The sequence below is a fragment of the Gobio gobio genome, assembly GCF_949357685.1.
Source record: "Gobio gobio genome assembly, chromosome: 14".
NCBI classification, from domain to species: Eukaryota; Metazoa; Chordata; class Actinopteri; order Cypriniformes; family Gobionidae; genus Gobio; species Gobio gobio.
In genome coordinates this window covers 20,469,360-20,494,467 of record NC_137107.1, presented here as the reverse complement: position 1 = coordinate 20,494,467, position 25,108 = coordinate 20,469,360, and the positions used below count along the sequence as shown (strand labels likewise).

Here is a 25,108-nt window from a genome sequence, read left to right as displayed (position 1 = left end):
AATAGAATAATGGTCATGCAGAATAAGGCATGAATACATGGTTTATAAGTACTAATAAACAGCCAATATCCTAGTAATATGTATGCTCAAAAATTTCAGATCTAAGCTATTGCATGTTATCGCTGGTGTTCCCCAAGGCTCAGTCTTGGGGCCTCTTCTATGTATTATTTATTTACTGCCCCTTGGACAAATTTTCAGAAAGTACGGAATTTCCACTGCTATGCTGACGACACCCAGCTTTACATTTCTTCCATGCCTAATTCGGTCTTTCCTCCACTTCCTCTGTCAAGCTGTCTATCTGAAATTAAAAGCTGGTTTTCATTTAATTTCCTTAAACTTAATAGTGATAAAACCGAAGGTCTTCTTGTAGGCACAAAGTCTAATCTGGCCAAATCTAATCGTCCACCTGATCAGGTGAAAAAGTCTGGGTGTCGTCCTTGATAGCACCTTATCCTTTGAAAATCCCATTAACAAAATGATTCATTCTGCCAATTTTCATTTGCGAAACATAAAACTTCTTTAACGAAAAAACAGTACTCTCTGCCCTGTTTACATCACATATAGGTTATTGTAACTCTATTCTCTTTGGTCTTCCTTCTAAAACCTTATATAAACTTCAGCTGGTCCAGAATTCAGTGGCACAAATTATCTCCAGAGCCTCTTCTATAGACCACATTTCTCCTGTTCTTCACCACTTGCATTGGGCTTCCGTTAAATATCAAATTGATTTCAAAATCTTGCTTCTTACCTACAAGGCTCTTATAAATGTAGCTCCTTCATATCTCTCTGATCTTCTTCAAATCTATACTCCTGCGTGTAACCTCAGATCTTCTTCATCAATCTTTTTAGTCCAACCACGTATTCGTCTGAGAAGTATGGGGTCCAGTGCTTTTAGTTATGCTGCCCCTCATTTGTGTAATGCCCTTCCCCAGGACATCCGTAACGGCGACAGTCTTCACACTTTTAAATCTTGCCTTAAAACTAACTTATTTAAATGTGCTTATTTATGTTTGCACATGTGTTGAGTAATGTCTTATTCCTTAGTGTCTTAATGTATATTATAGTTTGCTTAGTATGTAGTTGTTATACGTATACGTTTTAGGAAAATTTGTAAGGTGACCCTGAGTGTCATGAAAGGTGCCTAAAAAATGAATGAATGAATGAATAATAAGCATAGCTAATAGTGAGAACTAGACACTAAACTAAAGTGTTACCCAGACATAACTTGAATGGTTTTGTATAATAAATGATCTATTAATGGCCCATATTTAACAGAGTCAAAGATCATTTACGTTCTTATTTTATTCAGGGCCATTCAGAAAAGATTCACAAATCTATAAGCGCCCCTGCTCAGAGCACTGGTTTAGAGCAGTTCTACCACAATTACTTGCTCCAATAGACTGTGAAAGAGAAACACAACTCAACCATCAGCCAAGGGGAACAAAATCTCACAGTGTCCATCACTCTATCTAGAAGCCAATTAAGCCCCTCCCTAAAAGTTCAAGACAAAGCGGGCATTCGCCAAATCACAGCTGGCAATAAGACAGCTGTTCCCCGGGCCTCTGGGCTGTCGTGTACAGACACATGACAGAGTGCCGAGACCTGGGCTATCCAGAGCAACTCAAGTGCGTCACAGCAACCCAGATGGGAGCCAGTGGTCTTCTGTGAGCCAATGGGCTGCTCTGGCTCTAAGCGATCCAATACAAATGAGGGCCTGTTTCCAAATGACAATCTGCTTCCGTAACTGCACCACAGGAGTGTTTGACAGTGCACTACATATCAGTGCAATATCAGTGAATCTCTGCAGGTTTGTGAAATGATTGGCGCTTTGTATTGGAGCGCTTTCAAAACAATCGCAAAACAGGTGTCTCCATGACAACAGATTAGAAACATCTCCAGTGAATATGTCAGCATGCTGTCACTGCTAAACCACGCAGGGCATTAAAAATGAGTTGCGCACAACTGATGTCTGAGGCGTTTGAAACTAGTGACCAAAATAAGGAGTTCTAAAATATATCACTTCTGTAATGCAGGGCTGTAACCAGCTTAGGCATTGAGGGGGACAAGTCCCTCCCAACAGTTGGAAATGGCCAAATTGTCCTCCCTCCATTTTTAGGCTGGTCTGCCTCAGGCACTTGTCAATGTGCTTTAACGTTCACTGAAGATGAGTGCGAGTTCCAACGCAACTCTTTTAGTTTTTACAGTGAAAGAGTGTGTGCATGTGAAGATAGAAGCTAAACATTTAATATTTGACAACTGTTTTACGAAAAACCCAGTCACATACAGTGAAACTACTTAATGTAATTTCACCATTTTGAATTGAATATACAATAATTTAAATGTCATTCATAACTGAATGTGACGAGACAAGAAACTTTTTTTTTGTTACATTTTTGACATATCAGACATACAAACGAGTGAATGTGTGCATATTTTTAAATAAATATTATTTGCAAAGAATTCAAATGGATTACTTCAACTAGACCTATATAGGCTATAATTAGACCTAGAACTTCTTTTACCGTTCTTATTTCTTCTTTATTCCATGAAATTCCTTTTAATCATTTAAAGGGATAGTTCACCCAAAAATGAAAATTTTGTCATCATTTACTCACCCTCAAGTTGTTCCAAACCTGTATGAATTTCTTTCTACTCCTGAGCCCAAAGGAAGATATTTGGAAGAATGTTTGTAACCGAGCAGATCTCAGCCATTGACTACCATATATCTTGAACAGTTTGGCCTGGCATTGAAACAAATATATGGCGAGAAAAGGGAAACAGGAAGTGTGTTATAACTTCTGCAAACATTGATGAAACTTCAGTAGTTTATTCGCTGTAGGAGGCCAAGCACATGTGTGTTACTATTGTGAGTCAAAGTTATTGCGCCACCAACTGGCAGCAAGAAATGTCACTTTCAAAATGCTTTGATTTTGATTTTAACCCAATTTGCTTCAAAACTCATCAGTATAATGTCAAAACATGGCAGATTTAGGCCTCTGAAAGCATTTTTTTATATCTAAAATACTGTTGCCATGGCAACATATCAAACTATAATATTATTTTTGGGTGCTTTTGAGGCTCTTAGAATGTGGTAGTCAAAGGCTGCCGAGATCTGCTTGGTTACAAACATTCTTCCAAATATCTTCCTTTGTGTTCAGCAGAAGAAAGAAATTCATACAGGTTTGGGACAACTTGAGGGTGAGTAAGTGATGACAGAATTTTCATTTTTGGGTGAACTATCCCTTTAATTATTTCTAATTATTTATATATAATTACATTACTATGGCTGTAATGTACTGTGGTAGATATTAGGCAGCAACAAGTAAGGAATAATTGACGACGGGCCATTCAATTATTAGAATGATAATGCACACCCGAGGTGTAACGGCCACTCCACTCAGTGGCCGTTACACCTCGGGTGTGCATTATCATTCTAATAATTGAACGGCCCGGAGTCAATTATTCCGCTTATGCTACGGTTACCACACCTCAAGACATCAATCCGATTATATATTTAAAGGGATTCGTCCGGTTTTTGTACTTAAATCGCTATTGTGAGTAGGACTATTTCTTCCGCGTCTCATCCAACGGCTCTTTTGCTAGTTCCGAAAGAGAGCGAGAGAGAGAGAGAGAGAGAGAGAGAGAGAGAGAGAGAGAGAGAGAGAGAGAGAGAGAGAGGCTACCTCTGTGCGTCTCTAAACAGCGCTGTTATTACCTCGCTATAGTGGAAAAAATGTCATGTGTAGACAATGTAGACATTAAGTTGCTACACTATATAGGCCTATAGGCTAACTGATCAAATCGTCAGGTCAGCGCTGAAAACACCTTTTTGTGCAAACTGTAGTGTATGTGTGCGAGCACATGTGATTGCAGTAATGAGACAGAAAAGCTTGTGAATGTATATATATTAATTTAATTATTATTAAATCGTTGCATTTTCTGTTTTTTTGCTTGTTTTTTTTTTGTTGCAAAAATGAATGAAACACAAAAGGCCTTAAGCATATCTATATTATTTGTTGTACCTGCAATAATAACGGGGGGAAAAAATCATGCAGCAGGCCTACCAGCTGTATTATATTTACTTTTTGATTCATGCTACAACTTTATTTATCTAGACCTACATGTTTTATTTATTGAAATTAAACTGCACGCTTCCGTTAATTGTAAAATTAGACATCGAAAATGGCAGATCAAGCGCAGGGAGCTGTGTAGTGGAGATTGTCTTTTCCTGTTGGTCCCGGCCTTGATTTTCTGTGGCGTTTGAATTTTTGTTTCCTGAGAGGATCAGGCTCCATTGTTTTCTTTCTTCTGCTGAAGGTGCCCAGTAGCTTCTCAGGCTTGTTTCACACTTGTGCCCTGTGACAGACATGATTTGCCTGCTCTCCAGCCCTGCTTCAGACAGTATTTGAACTGCTGTGCTTCTTAATGAATGGTTGGTGTATCTTTCGGATAACCCCACTGCCTCGCAGATGCAAGGAAGCATATTTCCGAGGTAGTTCACACCCATGGGTTCGTGAGAATACCAGAACTCTCGCCTGTCAAGCTCCTCCTGTGTCGCTTTCAGAGGATGAAGATAGAAGGATGTGGCATCAGGTGGGCATTTAGTGAGGTACTTTTTGAAGCTTTTAACTGGGCAAAGGGGGTCACTTGTGTTGGCAGACATGAATCCTCGGTAACAGTCTTTTTTGGGATCGTTGGGCTTTTTGTGGTTTTTTGTTTCTGCATTATAAGACAAGCAAACAAATTCACCTCCATTTTCATCTTTTTTAATAACGAATGAATGCTGTCTTAACTCTCAATTTCCCTCACGCCCCCTCCTCGCCAGGTTCAGCTGAATGTCAAACAAGACCTTGCGAACCAGTCCGGCTGCTGTGTCTGGTGACAGATACGGAGAGTGACGAATGCGCTGTATTTCAGCAGTGGAGATGGGAGGATGATGAGTACTGACGTCTTTCCCAGCCTTTCGAAACTTTTTGAGGACGGCCCTGAATACGTCGTTGGATGACTTAAATTCTGATTGACCAATGATGTTGTATTTGGATATATAGCGGTTCAGTCCAGCTCTAAGGGAAATAAAACTTGACACTGAATACTCTGCACCGGATGCGTTTCGGACAGTGGCATAGAAAGCTCGCAGCAGGGTATTTAAAGTGGATGCCCCCTCTCTCTCTACCTCATCCAGAGACGTATTTTTGGCTTTAAGCCAGTCGTTAAACACATTAATTGCCCAAGCTGTTGTTTTTTTTGGTGTTTTCTTCGTGTTTTTCTCCCTCGAGTATGTCTAGCTGTTCTTCGCTAATCATTTTATGTCTTTTGTTGTTGCCGGCTGTCTTTGATGTCCGCTTCCGTTTATGTTGTTCTTCATCTGGACCGTCTAATACTCCTGCCGCCCATTTGTTGAACGTTTTATAGTTCCCGTAAATATTAAAATTAACTTTAGGAAAATCGTCTGTCATGGTGTTTTTTTTAGTCCTGTAATTTCCGTTATTACAGTTAACTATGCGAAGTGATATGGAACTGTAATGCGGTCAAGAGCTGCCTGGAACTACGTTCGCTGTGCGTCTCCCAGAAAATAATTGCACACCTCAGAACGTTCATCAACCAATCAGATTCAAGCATTCAACGGGCCCATAGTATAAGTCATATTAATGTATTAATGAAGTAAAACACTAGTAGTTAACTAGTACTGCAACTACTTGTTATATAATGGGATATTGATCACAAATTAAACAACTAAAACTGGTCAATAAAACAATCAAATATTTTGCATTTGATCTTAATTTTTTCATGAGAACCAACCATTTAATCATCAAGTGTCAAATATTATTCTACAACTGTGCAGACGATCCTGATCCCTCGAAGTGTCTGGAAATGAAGAGTCTCCATAGTGTCTATGACGATAAAGTTGTAGACTCCCTCTCGAGTGTGAGACACTGATTTGGAAGTGCTCTATCGCTGACAGACAGAGCTATTTCAGCCTCATTGAGTCCCTGATCAAAGTAAAAGCGAATTCTCTCATCCATGATGCAGCAGTCTATATACTGCACTTCAAATGGCTATTGTTACCTCCAAACTACAACAAAAAAAAAACAAGAGAAAATCTGTCAGGACCTCGAGAAAGCAGCTTTTATGTTGTGATCATGGCAAAATAAGTCCATCCGTAGTTTTGGATTTATTTAATCTAACTCTCATTCATTTGGCATCACATTCAAAAATTGTCTTCAACTATTTTTGTGGAATGGTTTACCAATATCTATCAGGACCTCTACCTTTGTAAATATGTTTAAAAACCTTCATGTTGAGGCCTGCTACTTTGTGATGCATTTATATTATAATTTTTTTCTCCTTCTCTTGTTTTTTCTCTCTTTTGTTTCTTTTTTCTCTCTTTCTTTCTTTGTATTTTATTGTATGTCAACTTATCTCCCATGTGTTACAACTACATACATGACGTGTCCAGGAACGTTGTGGAATCTTCTGGACTCCCTTCTCAGGTTTTGCTCCAGTATATTGCGTAAATGCTAAAGAGTAATTGGACATATGCCTAACAATAAATGTGTTCGACAAAGCATTTTTAGCCAGCTAAAAAAACATCAGATGCTCTTCTGAGAACGGCCAGCTGGTGGCGTTAGAGAGCGCTTTGGAGGCACAGTGTTTTTCCAGCAGAGATGCTTTGGTTGCTATGATGATACGGAATATGCCAGGCAGTAATGTGCTTCATTTTAAAGACTATTACTGAATATAAAAATGCAGTAACCAGCGATATTAACTTCTCCATTGTTGTTCAGTCGTTACACGTAGGATGGTTGGATGGTGTAGTATTTGTCCCGAACCTCCTCTACTATATAAAATATTAATTTTCCCAAGTAGTTAACTAGTAACTTTGTTACTAGTGTGAGCTAGTGTATATCTTGAAGTTGTCATTTTGTCTGATATTCTTAATTAACTAGAAACCTAGTCAGTAGTTAACTGGTAACAAGTTAATTTGTAACTAGTTAAAAACTACTAGTAACTACTAGTTAATAATATAGTTAAAATGTAGTTAACTAGTAAGAAAAGCTAACTAGTACTAGTATTACTAGTATTTTACTTTATTTAGAACATTAATATCACTTAACTAGTTTTAATTAGAACATTAATATCACTTGTTGCCTTATGGCTTACGCAATCAATATGTAATCATGTAATCCATATTCATCCAGATTTTGTAATGAAATGAAATTGTAAAAACATTAAAGACAAATTAATACTCATTTAATTAAAGATTAGTAAAGTAATTAGATAACTGACAAATTACTCATTATTAATTTTGTCACATGCAAGAATAATCCTGTGCTATTTTGACAAAAATACAAATATTCCTAAGTAGTTAACTAATGATGTAGTTACATGCTACATGCCATGTCATTGTTTGATATTCCAAACTAGTTATCTGCCAATTTAGTTATCCAACTGGCTAATGTAATCCATGTAATACATATCATCCAGATTTTGTAATGTAATATAATAACAAGTATTTGGTATTTGATTTTTGTAATCATGTAATCCAAATTACGTGTAGTCCATTAACGCTCATCACTGATGGTTATGAAGTACAATGTGTTTAATGTGCACTTACTTTATGGGATGCGGTTCCCCGGCATAACCTTTCCCCACAACTCATGGAGTTCCTTTATAGTACAACATCCTGTATCCTCCCCTCTTCTTCTTCCTCCTCTTCCTCGTGATCATCAGTCTGGATGCGAATCTCTGGTCCATCTTTATGAGATTCAGGCTGGCTCTGAGCACGCTCAGGTTTGGGGGTTGAGACAGATGATGAGGGTGGAGACGGCTGCTGAACAGACATGGCTCGACGCAGCAGCGGAGTGCGCTTGCAGGACAGGAAGTCCGGGGATGGAGACAGGAAGTCAGTTTTGGGGGAAAGGCCAAAAGATCCCTGACGAAGCACCATGCGGTTCTTTTTGGAGCGTGAGCCGTGCTCAAACTCAAGAGTGGAGAGGTGAGCTGCGTAGCCTTCACTCAAAAACTAAGACACATGAGAAAGAGACAAAAAAATGGAAAATTGAGCTTGAAGAGGTACAGTACTGTTACTTAATATAACAGACTAAAAGGAAAACATCTTAACCTGGTAAACTAAAATGACTGAGCTTTACCTGGCACTGGTGCTGATGTTTCTTGGATGGCCTGCCCACAATGTATATCTGATTAGGTGCAAGTCCCAGTGTGCTGTACACAGACATGTCCTTCATAGAGCCATACGCCGCACTGATCTTAATGTGACACTATGTGGAAACACAAATATGTATGGCATGTTTTTGTTTTTACAGCCCAGTTACTTCCTTTTCTGCAATCTTCACCATTAATTTAATAACGGTGCATTCTGAAAGTAATCCAGTAAAATAATTAAAGGATAGTTCACTTTAAAATGAAAATTATCCCATGATTTACTCACCCTCAAGCCATCCTAGGTGTACATGGCTTTCTTCTTTCTGATGAACACAATTGGAGTTATAATAATATATATCCAGAGGCTTCCAAGCTTTATAATGGCAGTGAACAGGGCTCACGAGTTTGAAGCTCAAAAAAGTGCATCCATCCTTCATAAACGTACTTTAAAACTTTATAAAGTAAAAGATCTAGCTTCCGCCGGAGCGCCTTCTGTATTCAAAAGTGTAACTGACGCGACATATCACTACGACGTAGCTAAAGCGTTTTGAACAGCGAGAGGTGTTACACTTTTTGAGTTGAATACGGAAGGCGGTCCGTCGGAAGCTAGATATTTTACTTTATAAAGTTTTAAATATGGATTTTTTTTTACAAAAACCCATCGATTTGCTTCAGAAGGCCTTTATTAACCAGTCATATACTCCTGGGATGGCTTGAGGATGAGTAAAACATGGGGTAATTTTCATTTTAAAGTGAACTAATCTTTTAACAAATCTAACTTTCATTACTTCCAGCTCAACAAACAACTGAGACATGCAAAAATATCAGGAGTTCCAAAGAGAGATGAATTAACTCAAAGTTGAGATTACAGGTAATGTCATTAATAAATTAATAGTTCAGCCATGAAATTCTATTTGTGTTCCGATTGGTTGTTTCAATGTAACTTCTGCAGCCAATCGATTTCACGTATCCATTACTATTTCCCTTTATAACTATGTGCTAAGCAAATATATATTTTAGCCCTCCACCTCCCTAGCACCACCTGCCTAGATCTGCTATGGGGGAGGGGGGTCTCCCTCTCTCTACCAGTAGCAGCAGCATGCTTCCATTAATTTTATGTTCTGAGCATTTAGCAGAAGCAAGTCGTACTTGCTCTGCAGCAGCAGCAGCAACCATAGCTCCACCAGCAGCAGCAGGGTAGCAGTAGTCCGCCAAGATCAAGCCTATGTGCATTCCATTTACATTAATAAAACTGTTTACAAACTATCCCGAGAGTTGTCATGACTGAAATTTTATAAAATGAGGCTTATCATTACTCCCAATTTGCTACTCGGTAAACATCTGAAAAGTTGAAAATCAAACATTCAAAACCTACAAAATCATCTTCTAGTGTAACATATTGTAATGTATAATGTAAATGTTCTGCTGCTATGTGCAGAGGCAGACCTCTTTCACCAGACTCTTCAGAAAAATGGTTTTCTGACGCAAGGGGTCATGAACAAGTCCTTCTGAGAAGAAGACCATGCCCTGAGGGAAGTTGTGCTGAGAGAGCCAGGACACCACTCTCTGCTTCTGCATGTCAGGACGGCCAGTAATGTAGATGATCAGATACCCAAGATCCTGCCAATGTCTAGAGAATAATCAAAACACATGAAGTAGTTATACAGAGGCCAACAATGTCTTTTAGGGTACAAAATAGGTCCTGAAACTTAATCAGTGAAAGGAGGTGCTTACCCTTCAGAAAATGTAATGTCCAATCTCTAAATAATAAAACATGTACAAATAGATATTTACACCTTTTGGTCTGCTGTATATGAGGCCCCTGCAGAGGTGGTTCAAAACAAAGAGGTTTTCCCCCGAGGGGTAACCCATTTTGCATGATCAAAGTCACACGGCGATACCTACTTGCTTTGGTTATGTGGAAAAAAACCTTGGTTTCTTTCCCACCACCCTGTGCTGGAGGCTCCTTGTCGTCGCATAACGCTAACAACGGATGCATCCCTCACGGGCTGGGGGGCAATCATGAGTGGTCGCTCAGCTCAAGGTCTGTGGCAGGGTCATCATCTCTCTTGGCATATAAACCGCCTGGAGATGATGGCGGTGTTCTTAGCATTCAAACACTTCCTCCCAGACCTGAGGGGCCATCATGTACTCGTCCGTACAGACAATACAACGGTGGTCTTTTATATAAACCATCAGGGGGGTCTGAGGTCACGTCACCTATTCAAATTGGCTCACCAGATCCTTCTGTGGGCCCAGGGGAAATTGTTCTCTCTAATATATACAGTATCTAGGCAATAAAACCAGGGAGCAGACAACCTGTCGAGGCAGGGGCTGAGGCCCGGGGAATGGAGACTCGACCAAGTGATGGAGCTCCTGTGGGAGAGCTTCAGTCAATCAGATGTAGACCTGTTTGCATCACCAGACACTTCTCATTGTCCACTTTGGTTCTCCCTCACTCATCCAGCTCCTCTGGGGATGCCATGGTACAGATGTGGCCAAGGCCATTCTTCAAACCAGAGCTCCCTCCACGAGGAAACTGTACACCCTAAAATGGAGAGTGTTCACTTCATGGTGTGGAGAGCGCCAGCTGGACCTAGTTAACTGCCCTGTTGGTTCAGTGCTGGAGTTCCTTCAGGAGTGTTTATCTGTAGGGTTATCCCCCTCCACCTTAAAGGTGTATGTGGTGGCCATTGCTGCTTACCACACTCCTTTTATATGTCTTATATGTCTTTGGGTAGAGACCCACTGGTTACTTGTTTCCTCCATGGTACCCTGAGGCTGAGGCCGGCACTGCGCACAAGAGCACCAGTTTGGGATTTGGCCATTGTATTGGAAGGCCTTACTGCTGCTCCCTTTGAGCCTATTGAGAAGATTCCAGAATTTTTTTCTTCTCTTTATCTATCTCTCAAGAGAATTGGAGACTTACAAGCCCTGTCGGTTGCTCCTTTGTGCCTAGAGTTTGCACCAGGTATGGTGAAAGCCTTTCTTCACCCAAGATCAGATTATGCGCCTAAAGTCCCGACTGAGCACCTAAGCAGAAAATGAGCAAGTGGGTAGTCGAGGCTATCTCATAACTGCTCGGGCCCACTCCACCAGAAGTATGGCCGCTTCTAAAGCTCTACTTTCGGAGGTCTGCCTTCAAGACAGTGGGCTGTGACATTCTTGGGTGATAAAATTTTAAGGAATGTTACATTTCATGGTTAGTAATAGGGGGAAATATTGTGGTATAAAGATTGGGCACAACATTTGGGACACAGTTTGTGTTTTACTATAGTGAATTGATCATCAACAGATTATGTCAAATCGATGGCAATGCTGAATGATTTGAATGATTTGAATGCAGCCGAGAAGGTGGGACTGTAACGCTTACTCCTAGAGAAGACAATGGTAGACGTAGAGGTAATTCCAATAGAAACATATTTTATTAAGCCAAGAGATTAAACACAAGCGAAACATGCATTTGTCATCAGTCACACGTTTACCTGACCACATCAACAGCTCCGGGGCGGACTTTGGGATCACTGCCCATAAGGGAGACACTGGCAGCAAAGGAGCCATCAATACTAAACACCACACACTCCATTCCCCGTGGCAACACTGTGAGGAATGCCTCAGCGCTTGTCTGATCACCTCTGTAAAGAAAAATAAAGAAATGCAACCAGCTCAATTAGTAAATTCTTCCATTCTTCAAAGACTTTTGTAAAAACCCATTCCATGATCTATAGAGAGAAATTAAGATGGTTCATAGTTTTGGAATGAGAATGTGAATACTTACTTGACCACCATTTTGATGGGGTAAACACCCACCCCCAATCTTTTATTATCAGGGATGGTGTAGGACACGCGTCCGCTGCTGCTGGTCACCACAGTGTCAAATGGCACCCAACGGCCGGTGGCAGGCTGGGTCTTCAAAAACACATCCACCTGAGAAACAGACAAGAACTCATAAACATACATTACATGCTAGATCATAATTTTAGTTCCAATAAAATTGATTTGTATGAAAGAATATTTTGTGCCAGACATGGCATTTAGATTCCCTTTAGAATGGGAATCTAAAGCCACTTTTCCACCATCAGGGCTAACGGTTCTAAACAGTAAGGAATGGTCCCAGTTTTATTTCCATTTGGGCCTGGTACGGCACGGCATGATTACAAAAAACGTTCTTGGCTGAGAATGTGTGTAGTGAAGTCGCCACTCAGGATTGGTCACTTGTCTGTTGGCTGGCTACCAGTTTCTCTGTGGCTGGTGCACTATTTGAGCAATGTACACACAAATTAATAATACAAATAAAAGAAATATCCGATCTTCCTCCGTAACAGCATCACTATTTACATCTAATATTGTCTGTAACTCTTGCTTTACCAATGCAATGGCTGACGCATTTGTATTGTATTACAAAAAACGCCCATTATCAGCTCCACATTGGAAAATGAAACCTTATCCGTACGGGGTTGGCCTGATTGGCATGGAATGGAACGATTAGGCCTGATGGTGGAAGAGCAGCTTAATGGATAGTTTTCACCAGACCTCTTTGGTTTTGTAGCATTTGTCATGATGCTTGTTGTTATGACATCAACAATACCTTCTCTCCTGTTAGGGTCACCATGTCAAGAGGGCCATACATAAATCGCCCCACCAGTGTCTGCGGACCATCCTCTGTCACAATGACATCATGAACTCTGTGATTTGCCGTCACATTCTGTTAAGAAATAATAATAAGATTGAGCCTTAAAAACAAAGGTATGTTCATAAACTCAATATTAAAATCTGTTCCATTCCCAGTATACTGGATAAAGTGTTGTCTGTCTTCTTTATGAAAGGATGTTGAATGTTACTTCTGCTGCCTTGTACTTCACAGTCTTTCTCATTCTTTAGGGAATGTGGAAATACCTAAGAGCTCTCAAAGGAATTCATGTTGACAGTATAAGATGCATTAGAAAGAATTCTCAACACCCAAAGTAGATAAAAATGGAAATGGACCCACAAGTTACACTGGCAGGCTAAATATTGCAATACATGAGCTTCAACATGATAAAACTTTAATTAGCATCAGTTATGTAAAAACACCTGTTTTTTGAGCCGGGGGAGTTTAAAATTTGCTCTTCCAGTTTGACTGAGTTTGATTTGTAAGTATCATCTCAGGTTATGACTGTAACCATGGTTCTCTGAGAAGGGCAGCAAGACACTGTGTCTTGGAGTTGACGCTATAAGAATGCTTCTGATGAGCCCGTTTCTGAAGCACGTGTGTTACATGGCAATCTCAATTGGCTAGCACAGTCAGGTGACGTCACAGGCACGCCAGCAGAGTATATAAGAGCATCGAGAAAGAACGTCACCAGCTTCATTTGTCTTAAGGAAGACATAGAGGCATGGCGAAAGTATGGCAATGCAATGCAGCGTCTCATTCCCCTTCTCAGGGAACCATGGTTACAGTCATAACCTGAGACATTTCCTTTCGAAGTGGAACTCTACACTGAGCTATGGAGTTGACGCTATGGAAACGAAATACTCGGTATACTATCTTTATTTTGAACTTTCTATTCATCAAAAAAACCTGGAAAAAATTATCAAAGTTTCCATTTCACATTTTACAATATTTAAATAGAAAAGTTATTTTAAATGGCAATATATTTCACAATATTATTGTGGGTTTTTTTCTGTCTATTTTTGGTCAAATAAATCTAGCCTGGGTGAGCACAAGAGACTTAAAATTAAAAAGAAACAAGTATGGAAGCCGTCTCGGTTACGTATGGTAACCCTCGTTCCCTGAAGGAGGGAACGGAGACGTATGTCGGTATTACCGACGAATTGGGATCACTTCAGAGAGCCCCTATCAGCTTCGAGAACTTAAGAACAGGCCAATGAACAATTGGCGTGCGAGATTTGCATCTCGCGCTCCGCCCGCGCCGCGGGTATAAACAGGAAGCGAGAGCATCGCACTGACGTTTTTCACTGAGGAGCCGAACCAGTGACTCGGCCATGCAGTGATGGAAGGAACTGTGGCGTTCCCTCCTTCAGGGAACGAGGGTTACCATACGTAACCGAGACGTTCCCTTTCAGTCGGTCACTACGACGTACGTCGGTAATACCGACGAATTGGGATCCCTATGGAAAGCGCCACAGTTACTACCACTACCAGCGCCCAGCGAGAGCCCCTCAGACCCCGTTCTGAAGCGGACGGGGAGATTCACGCAGGGAGAGTCACACTGCTGTTTCGCAAGACCCATTCAGCAGACTGATTGGATAACGCTGGGAAAGCGTGACCGAAGGACGCTGTGGGAGCCACATCATGCCCAGAGGGAGTTACCATGTGGAAAGAATACGTATGGGCTGGCCGTGGGCAGCTCAACATACGGAAGTCCCAGGGCAGGCCCCGGCCTAATGCAGACGGGGGACGACACCGTACTGAGACGGCAGAGGAACTCTGCCAAGGGAAAGACACGAGCTCGCCGTAGGGAGCTGTACCGTGGAGAATACATGTATGGGACCGCCGTAGGGGTCACGACATACAGAACCCAGTCTGACACAAGTTCCACCAATGCATACGAGTGCCAGACCTGGCGTCGGACGCTCCGCAACATCCGACTGCCGAGAGGTGCGGAGGACTCAACAGGGTTCGCCAATCCTGGGGAACTCGACTGGAGAAAAAAAGCGCACGTATCCGTTCCAGGGGAAGGGAATGGCGCAGCAAGCCGACACTTAGAACGGGCACTTCATTGAAGCTGACTATGGGAAGCGAGCACACGAGAAGCCACCGGCTCTACACGTAGGCTATAAAACCTAGCGAACGTGTTAGGTGTCGCCCAGCCCGCAGCTCTACAAATGTCTGTCAGCGAGGCGCCACGAGCCAACGCCCAGGAAGAAGCTACACCCCTGGTGGAGTGAGCTCTAACCCCGAGCGGGCAGGGCACGTCTTGGGACTCATACGCCAAGACGATGGCATCCACTATCCAGTGGGCCATCCTCTGCTTGGAGACAGCCTTTCCCTTCTGCTGTCCTCCGTAACAGACGAAGAGCTGCTCTGAGGTCCTAAAGCTTTGCGTTCTGTCAACATAGACGCGCAGAGCGCAAACTGGACAGAGAAAAGCCAGGGCTGGGTCTGCCTCCTCCGAAGGCAGCGCTTGCAGGCTCACCACTTGGTCCCGGAAGGGAGTAGTGGCAACCTTGGGCACGTATCCAGGCCGGGGTCTCAGGGTCACCTGAGAGTCACCCGGCCCGAATTCCAGGCACGATTCGTCGACCGAAAATGCCTGCAGGTCCCCTGCCCTCTTAACTGAGGCCAATGCAATCAGGAGGATTGTCTTTAGAGACAAGATCTTAAGCTCTACTGACTGTAAAGGCTCGAAGGGCGCCCTCTGCAGTGCGGTCAGCACCAGAGTCAAGTCCCAAGAGGGTATAGAGGAGGGGCGAGGAGGATTTAGTCTCCTCGCTCCCCTCAGGAACCTGACGATCAGATCATGCTTGCCTAAGGACTCACCATTAATGAGGTCATGGCTTGCGGCGATAGCGGCAACATATACCTTGAGGGTGGAAGGAGACAGCCTTCGCTCCAACCCATCTTGAAGGAAAGATAGCACAGATCCGACCGAACACTTCCGGGGGTCTTCTCGGCGAGAAGAACACCAATTGACGAACAGGTTCCACTTCAACGCATATAGCCTTCTCATAGAGGGGGCTCTGGCGGAAGCGATGGTGTCAACTACCGCTTGCGGTAAGTCACCTAGAACCTCCGCGTCCCGTCCAGGGACCAGACATGGAGTTTCCAGAGGTCTGGACGCGGGTGCCATAGGGTGCCCCGTCTCTGAGTTAGGAGGTCCTGCCTCAGAGGAATGGGCCAAGGAGGTGCTGTCGCGAGGAGCACTAGTTCCGGGAACCACGTCCTGTTGGGCCAGTACGGAGCTACCAAGAGGAGTTGCTCCTCGTCCTCCCTGACCTTGCACAGTGTCTGTGCAAGAAGGCTCACAGGGGGAAACGCATACTTGCGCAGAGCCCGGGGCCAGCTGTGTGCCAGTGCATCCGTGCCGAGGGTCCCCTCGGTCAGGGAATAAAACAACTGGCAGTGGGTCGTGTCGTGGGCGGCAAACAGATCGATCTGTGCGGCCCCAAAGCGACTCAAAATCAGCTGGACCACCTGGGGGTGGAGTCGCCACTCTCCGGGGAGCACTGGCAACCGTGACAGCTCGTCGGCCGCACGATTGAGCAGGCCCGGAATGTGAATAGCACGAAGGGACCTCAGATGCTTCTAACTCCACAGGAGGAGATGGCAGGCGAGTTGGGACAAACGGCGGGAGCGTAGACCACCTTGTTTGTTGATGTACGCAACGGCCGTCGTGCTGTCCGTCCGGACCAGAACGTGCTTGTCTTTGAGCGACCCTTTGAGGCGGCTGAGAGCAAGACGAACTGCCAGCAACTCTAGGCAATTGACATGCCATTGCAGTTGGGGCCCCGTCCACAGACCCGATACTGCAAGCCCGTTGTACGTGGCACCCCAGCCCGTGGGTGAGGCATCCGTGGAGACAACATGATGCCTGGACACTTGTTCTAGAGGCACTCCTGCCCGTAGAAATGAAGGGTCCGACCACGGAGTGAGGGTTTGGCGGCATCTCGGCGTCACTTTGGACACGGAGGGACCCGCTGTGCCACGCCCATCTCGGGACTCGGTCGTGTAGCCAGTGCTGAAGCGGTCTCATATGGAGCATCCCTAGCGGCGTTACTGCGGCTGCTGCTGCCATATGCCCCAGGAGCCTCTGAAAATGTTTCAGTGGAACCGCTGTACTGCGTTTGAGCGTACTCAAGCAGCTCAGCACCGACTGGACGCGCTCCTCGGTGAGGTGCACTGTCATGGCGACCGAGTCGATCTCCATCCCGAGAAAAGAGATCCTCTGTACGGGACAGAGTTTGCTCTTCTCCCAGTTGACCCGAAGACCCAACCGGCTGAGGTGCCGAAGCACCATGTCCCTGTGTTCGCACAACTGCTCCCGCGACTGGGCAAGAATCAGCCAGTCGTCGAGATAGTTGAGGATGGCCGCCTCCGCGACTTTCGTGAAGACACGGGGCGACAGGGACAGCCCGAAGGGCAGGACTTTGTACTGATATGCCCGTCCGTCGAAAGCAAAGCGTAGAAACGGTCTGTGTCGAGGGAGAATCGAGACATGAAAGTACGCGTCCTTCAGGTCGATCGCTGCAAACCAATCCTGGGGACGGATGCACCTGAAGATGCGTTTCTGCGTTAGCATTCTGAACGGCATCCTCTGGAGGGAGCGGTTCAAGTAACGCAGATCCAGGATCGGCCGTAACCCGCCGCCTTTCTTGGGTACAATGAAGTACGGGCTGTAGAACCCGGACTTCATATCGGCTGGAGGGACCGGCTCTATCGCGTCCTTCGCCAATAGGACAGCGATCTCCGCCTGAAGCACCGGGGCGCCCTCCTTCGGTATAGATGTGAAGTGGACACCCCTGAACTTCGGGGGACGCCGGGCGAACTGAATCGCATAGCCGAGTCTGATGGTGCGGATGAGCCAGCGAGACGGGCTGGGAAGCGCTAGCCAGGCCCCCAGAGACCGAACAAGCGGGATCATCGGCACCACGGACGTACCCGGAGCGGGGCAGCGCAGCGGAACGCAGGGGCCCCAGGACGACATGGGAGTGGTCCGTGCAGGGGTCTGGGTCTGACACACGACCTGCATCCGCTGAGGGGACGGGCGAGCGCGGGGAGGCACATTGTGTGCGTCCGCACAACCGACTCCCCCTGTTGGCGAGGAGAGAGGTGTCTGAGGGGTACGAGGCATGGAAGCGTCGCATACCGCCAGACGCGCTCTCTTGGGACCCAGAGATGTTGGAAACTGCTCTTTTATTGAAAATTTGGGTGCCACTGGCACTGGGGCCAGTGGCGGAACAGACAAACAAATAGTGTTCCCCCGGCCCTCCACCGGGGGAAGGAGTGGTGCTGCAGCCATCTCCCGAAGAGCAGTTTCCTCCATCTCTGGGCAGCCCATCTCAGGGTCTCTTACGACGGCGCTTGCCACCTGGCTTGGCAGCGGCCTGAGCGGGCTGGACGTTCTTCCCGCGACCGGCTGCTGGGCTGGGGCGGGAGCGGAGGCGGAGGCAGCCGCAGGAGGACGTCCTCGGTGACGGGCAGGCGGAGGTGCTGCGGCCGGCGGCTGGGTGGAGGCAGCAGCAGGCCGCCGGTGCAGGATATGTTTAATGGCCTCCGTCTGCTTCTGGGCGGCCGAGAATTGCTGGGCAATATTCTCAACCGCGTCGCCGAACAACCCGGCCGACGATATGGGGGAGTCCAGGAACCGGTTCTTGTCAGTCTCCCTCATGTCGGCCAGGTTGAGCCAGAGATGCCGTTCCTGGACCACTAAGGTGGACATCGCCTGACCAATGAAATGGGCGGCAACTTTCGTCGCCCGGAGGGCGAGGTCCGTCGCCGCCCGGAGCTCCTGGAGGAGCTCTGGGTCAGACCTACCCTCGTGCATGTCCATGAGTGCCCTGGCCTGGTGCACCTGGAGCAACGCCATAGTATGCAAGGCAGACGCGGCCTGTCCGCAGGACCTGTAGGCCTTCGCAGTCAGACTGGACGAAAACCTACAGGCTTTGAACGGGAGACGAGGATCACCACGCCACTCGGAGGCGGTCGCCGGACGCAGCTGCATCGCAACGGCGCGTTCGACTGGCGGGATACTCTCGTAACCCTTGGCCTGTCCGCCGTCAAGGGTAGTGAGGAGGGAGGAGCCTCCAGGTCTGTTTCTGGCACTAAAGGGTGTCGTCCACGACCTGGAAAGCTCCTCATGGGAGCTTCCCTCCGGGAAGAATGGCACTGGGGCGGGACGCTGAGAACCAGCGCGACCCCCCGCCAGGAACCAATCATCCAACCTAAAAGGTTCGGGACGTGGTGGAGGGTTCCACACAAGCCTGACCTTTTCGGCGGCCCGGGAAAGCATAGCCGTCAACTCGGGGTCCGACTCAACCGTTGCCACTCTCCCAGAGGGAGGCAGTACAGCTGAGTCCTCATCCTCCGAGGACTGGAACTCCCCCTCCGATGCTGCAATCGACATCTGCTCGTCCGCGGGCGCTCCGAAAGAGATGACTGGGCGCCCGTGGGCGGGACCAGCGATCTCTTCCGGGGGCGCCACCGGCAGCGGTGCTTGAGAGGGTTCAGGGACCTGCGTAGGTAATCCTCAGGTCACCCTGGCCATCCGTCGAAGTAGGTCTATCCTGGTTAGGGATAGCTCTAGATCGAGGTATGGGGAGGGGGACTCCGCCTTCCCGGAGGTAGGTGAGTCTCGGCCTAAGCACCGCAATAGTCATGTTCCCGCAGTGAGAACACGAGCTATTCACAAACACTGCCTCAGCGTGCTGTAAGCCCAGGCACGTGATGCAGTGAGTGTGGCCGTCAGCGGGCGAGAGGGAACGACCGCATCCAGAAACGCACGGGTGGAATGACATCTTGAGAAAGACGCAGTCACACCCGTGTTGCTCTCTTTGTGAGGAAACGCTCTTTTAGAGAGTGCTGAAGCACCCAGGGAAACCGCGGCAACACACAGGGAATAGTGCAGCCTGTGTTTGCACTCAATTCAGGACACGCCCACCGAAACCAACAGGTTTGCTGTGATAACAGCAGTTGTTTCACTTGCAGCTGAGTTTGCGGTCCCGCTGGAGAATGCCGTCACACCAGCACAACGTTCCTCTTCCTCTTCTTAGAATTCTCTCTGGTATCGCTGAATGAATCAAGAAATAGTCTGTTACTTCAACGCCGTTCGGCTCCGAAGTGAATGACGTCAGTGCGATGCTCTCGCTTCCTTTTTATACCCGCGGCGCGGGGCGGAGCGCGAGATGCAAATCTCGCACGCCAATTGTTCATTGGCCTGTTCTTAAGTTCTCGAAGCTGATAGGGGCTCTCTGAAGTGATCCCAATTCGTCGGTAATACCGACGTACGTCGTAGTGACCGACTGAAAGGGAACATACTTTTAAATGGTAGTGTATAGCACTACACTACAGTATTTTGAATAAAATGTTCTGCAGGGGCCCTATTTGTTCAAACATGCAAACTAGACATGAAACATTTCCAGGTAAATGAGATGTATTATAAAAACATCTACACTGTAAAACATTGTTTCATCAAGAAGAGTAATTGCAGGTAATTTAATTTGATATTAACCCGTAGTTTGACATGTGTCCGTCTGCGAAGCCACTTCTCACGGGGGCTGGATGGAGAGATGGGAGTAGCATCCGAACAATCGGCCTCCCCAGCCTTCAGACAGTCACACCGCATTACCTGACAAGGAAAGTGGCAGAAAAACTGTGCTGTAAAATGCCAATCCTTTGAATACAAGGCTTTGTCTGAATAAATCTCAAATGTATTGAATGTATGTGATCAATTGTGAAAACACTTTTAGTTTCATGTTTTTATAAAAACAAAATGTTTATTTCCAGATTTAAATTAAAAAAAAAATTTAATACAAGAACATTCTTACAAACTTACAAGAACACATTTTTGCATTTAATGTTAGTTTTCTTCTCTTCCTAATTCTCAGTAATGTGGTGCTAAAACTGTTCCCATGAGTCTGTGTCCTCTCTGGCATGACATCAGACAACATTTGCTGAACACATTAGACTTCAAGAGCTGCAGTTCTTTTTATCGGATCAATGCACATTCTACATGTTTCCAAATATATTCACTGGATGACGCATTTCAGCATTATTACATAGTCTGTACTGTTTGACCTTCTCTTTTTTTCCCTGTTTGTTTAGAACAAAGCTCATTGTCTGACACAGCGTCCCTGTATAGAGCTTTCGAACAGATTGAGGAGTGAGTCACAAGTTCACGTGAGTCTTAACCAAGAAGGTCTAATAGCTCATACTAATAGCTTATAGCTGCAGAAAGCAATCCGTTAGCATTCCCATTCATCCTAATAGCAGTTGCTTGTCTGATGCAGCATTCCCTGAAAGAATGTGATTTGAATTCTGCCATATTTGCTTAATTTGCATAATTTACTCATGCTGCAATGCATGCTGGGACCCATGGGGGAGTTGTGATTGGTGGTACCCAGCATGCAGTGCAGCATGAAGCTTTTCATTGATTGTCACCAGTGTTGAGATTCATACGTATGCCAACCGCCGTTAAACACCAAAGAAGAAGAAGAAGAAGAAGAGTTTCATACGTGGATTCTTCATGTCTCTGTGTCTTTGTAATGCCGTAGATTAAAACCTTTTGAGCACAATTTAAAAAATATATATATATATAGATATATATATATTATTTAATTACCATAATAGTGCAGGAACACATGGCTATTATAAATACTGGAAAATTATTAATAATCACTTCTACAACCAGAACATAAGCCTCTGAATGAGATAATTGATTCTGCCACTACATGATGATGTCATCATCATCAATGAATAGCCATCATCACCCAATGACATTTTCTCTTGATTTTTCGTTCCATACCAAAGTGTCTCATAAACACACAGTTAAAGCAACCAGAGGAATACTAATGTTACAGAGTCAAGGGTCAAGAGCCCAACTAAAGCAAACACTTATCTCCATCATGGTGACTTCCACAAAACTATTATTTTCATTAAAACAGAAATAAAGTCAATCTGGTAATACGTTAGTTCAAATATTATTGTTAGGTTTAGTAACTTGCAATTTTGTGACATCTGAAGTCCATTTTCTACTCAAAATGACACATTCATACTCAAAGCGATCTATCGAATGTTACCGTCATTGTGTATTGTGTAATAGTACTGTACCAAGTACCAAGTACTGAAGTCTCTGTGTTCATATGCTGCTATACTTAATTCTATTATGTAGATGATATCTACATGATATATATTGTACTATTATTACTTAGCTGCTTCTAAGTAAAGCTTGCACAAATAAAATCATGGTTTGATTCTATATTACTTGAGTTAAAAGTTATTTTTAACTTTACAAATTACTGTGTTTTACATACAACAATTAACTTTAAATTGCTTTGCAGTATTATTCTATAATAAATTTTACAGCAATTAACAATATTTGTAAAAAATTTTGGCAGTAAATTCCTATAAATTATACGGTACATTTTTTATTACTGAAAGAGATTTAATACACTCAACTTATAAAATATATCTGGATTTAGATACATTTATTTTGTGCAACCACTTGACATAATAAAATTAAGTAAAGTCAACATACATTTTTTTTCAGTGTAATAAATGCAGCAGCTATTTATATGTTTTGGTCTCAGCCCTTCGGAGTGATAGAAAGATCTACTCTCTTGTGTTGGAAACACTTGGAAAGCTGACCTTCATATTTCAAGAATCAACCTATAACATACTGTATATTGTTAGTCTGACACTGTGCTGTATTCATTTACCGAACCTGTTCAAATCTGAGGATGCCCCTGAGCCTCCAACACATAAAGAGGAACATATGTAACAAATAGATCCACTGGAGGCAAGTGTTTTGAACCCATGTGCAGCATTTATTAATAAAACTTAAAACAAAGACTTGGCAAAACATAAAACAAAGTCATGGCATGGCTAAACAAAACTCACCACCAACGGGTTACCACGTCAATAACAGACAAAGACACATGGCAAACATGAGGGCTTAAATACACACACTAATGACAAGACAAGTGACACCTGTGAACAGTGATTAAACAATGAACCAATGACAGGACAAGACACAAGATCACATGAGGGCATGGGAGTCACATGACAATGAAACACATGACAAAACCAGGAAACTGAAAGGACAAGACAAACTAGAAACATGACAGTAAACTTGATGAACTAAACACATGAAACATGAACCAACACCAAAACACCATGTGACAACATATGTCTTTGACACAAATGTTTTCCAGTTCACAAGGGTGTGGTGATTGATTTGTTTGCACGTAGCAACTAACAATACAAGTCTTGAAGTCTACAGCTGACCTTGAAGAAACCAGGAACGACAGTCCTACTTGGGGCCGTAACTCAGTTTTGATTCCCATCTGTATTATCGTCTCATCCGATGGAAGACATGGTGGAATTTTTTTTTTTTTTTTGGTCAAAATGCAAGGAGAAGCGAAATCATGCAAGAATAAAAAAGCAAATCTACTGCTTTTTCAGAAATGGTGCAAATAGGAGAAACACAGCAACACATAGCATTTATCTTGCCATCCATCAGAACTCCAGCGGGTGTGTGCTGGATGTAAGACCTTAAAGTCAGCATGAATACACTTCCACAATATGGAAGAAAAGATCTGTCGCTACTTCTGTTAAATCGATTTTAAACTTTCTCTTCCTATTCCTAGAAAATCCTATTATCAATTACTCACCCTCATGTTGTGACTTTATCACGACATGAAGGTTCATGACTTTATTCTGTGGAACACAAAAGAAGTTATTCTGAAAAACTTTGTGAAACAAACAACATTGGAGCCCATTGATTTCAATTGTATGGACAAAACATTTCTTGAAATATCTTGTTTAAAGTGTAACATGTATGTTCTGTTTTTGTTTAATTTTAACTGTGTTTCCTGTTCTGGTTTGCCTGTGTTCTTTGTGTCCTAATTTCTTACTGATTTAATTAATACATATTTTTAATTACTTTCCCTGAGTATTTAAACCCTGAGTTCTGTCTGCTCTTTGTCTGGTATCGATGTTGTTTTATGTGGTTTTGCCTTGTTATAATTTATATTATCTCCTGATTATTCCAGTTGGATTTATTCAAATCCCCATGCAGTCAATAATTGTATCCCTTAAAATGCATCTTTGACCACCGAAATTACATATTTAAACGTTTTTTTTTTTTGGTAATTAATATGGCAACCTTTTGCTTGACTACGTTATCAAACAGCTAATAATGTGTTGCTAATGTTCACATTCACCATCTCAGTCTGCCTTCTGAAAATCAGTATCCTTAGAAACGCTTTAAACATCATAGAAAGTCAGTGGAGAAAGGCATATAGTTCTTCATAACATAATACATATACATAATTCACCTGCTGTATTGTAAGTACTCGATTTTTTCTAAAACTACTCGATTGGATACAAGGTAGTTTGTGACGTAAGAAACACCAGCGATTTCAAACCCCGTTTTGAGACCACTTTCTTTTTTTCACTACAAAATACTCAGCAATGATTTTTGAATTTGGTTTTTGAATGAATTTGCACATGGTTTGTCTGAACACATATTATAAACACTACATAGACATATAAATAACATTTCAAACTTGATTAAAGTTTTTCATTGTATTCCCTGCACCGTGCTCTTACTACAACCACCATTATGTGTCAAGAAGAGAGTAAATCATGCAGTTTTAAATTTGAGTAGGAGTAAATGGTAACCAAATTAAAAATTTTCGGTGAACTGTGCTGTAGTAGAAATTCCACTACGCACCTGACTTAAGTTAAACCACGCAACAACACCCTACGATTGGCACTTTCAATCCAAAATGATCCTCGGATTGACTACGTCGGTAACCCCTCCTAAGAATAGCCACTACATCTGTAAATGCCCAAGACTAGTAAAACTAGTATTCTGACCACATAAAATGTCTGAGAATAATAGCTCATCTGACTGTGCCAGTAACCCTAGATGCCTGAGAGTAGTAGAAGATGATGTCTCGCCCCCTATACACATTATCACTTGGGAATAAAGGTCTCTAGTGTTCCACTAACCTGCCACACAGCAGTAACCAGACTCCAGAAAATGCCTTTGAAATGCTTTAATCATGGCAGAGAGGCCCGAGACCAATACCAGATAGAATCCCCACAGCAAAAGAAGTACAGTAGTTTATATAGAAAAGGTGCATGGCAAAGGTGACATGATTCATTACATATTTTTTTATCAAATATTATTGGTTCTTCAAATGTGCAGTTTAGTTAACCCCATCCTCGGTTACTGGGCAAAGCAAATTAGATTTTTTGGTTACTTCAGCTTGTCGTTCA

The 25,108-nt window shown here is 43.8% G+C and overlaps 1 protein-coding gene across 1 annotated transcript in view; it reads right to left on the bottom strand.

The window, feature by feature from the left end:
- The window catches only part of plrdgb (PITP-less RdgB-like protein), a 146,759-nt gene that overhangs the window by 1,997 nt on the left and 119,654 nt on the right, over positions 1 to 25,108 (bottom strand). Inside the window, exons 14-20 of the mRNA XM_079834714.1 lie at positions 20,334 to 20,450; positions 12,752 to 12,868; positions 11,942 to 12,090; positions 11,649 to 11,798; positions 9,610 to 9,793; positions 8,151 to 8,279; positions 7,616 to 8,023 (exon numbers count right to left, since the gene is read on the bottom strand). Coding sequence (XP_079690840.1) covers positions 7,670 to 8,023; positions 8,151 to 8,279; positions 9,610 to 9,793; positions 11,649 to 11,798; positions 11,942 to 12,090; positions 12,752 to 12,868; positions 20,334 to 20,450 — 1,200 coding nt within the window. The 3' untranslated portion in view covers positions 7,616 to 7,669. The remainder of the gene's footprint in view (positions 1 to 7,615; positions 8,024 to 8,150; positions 8,280 to 9,609; positions 9,794 to 11,648; positions 11,799 to 11,941; positions 12,091 to 12,751; positions 12,869 to 20,333; positions 20,451 to 25,108) is intronic.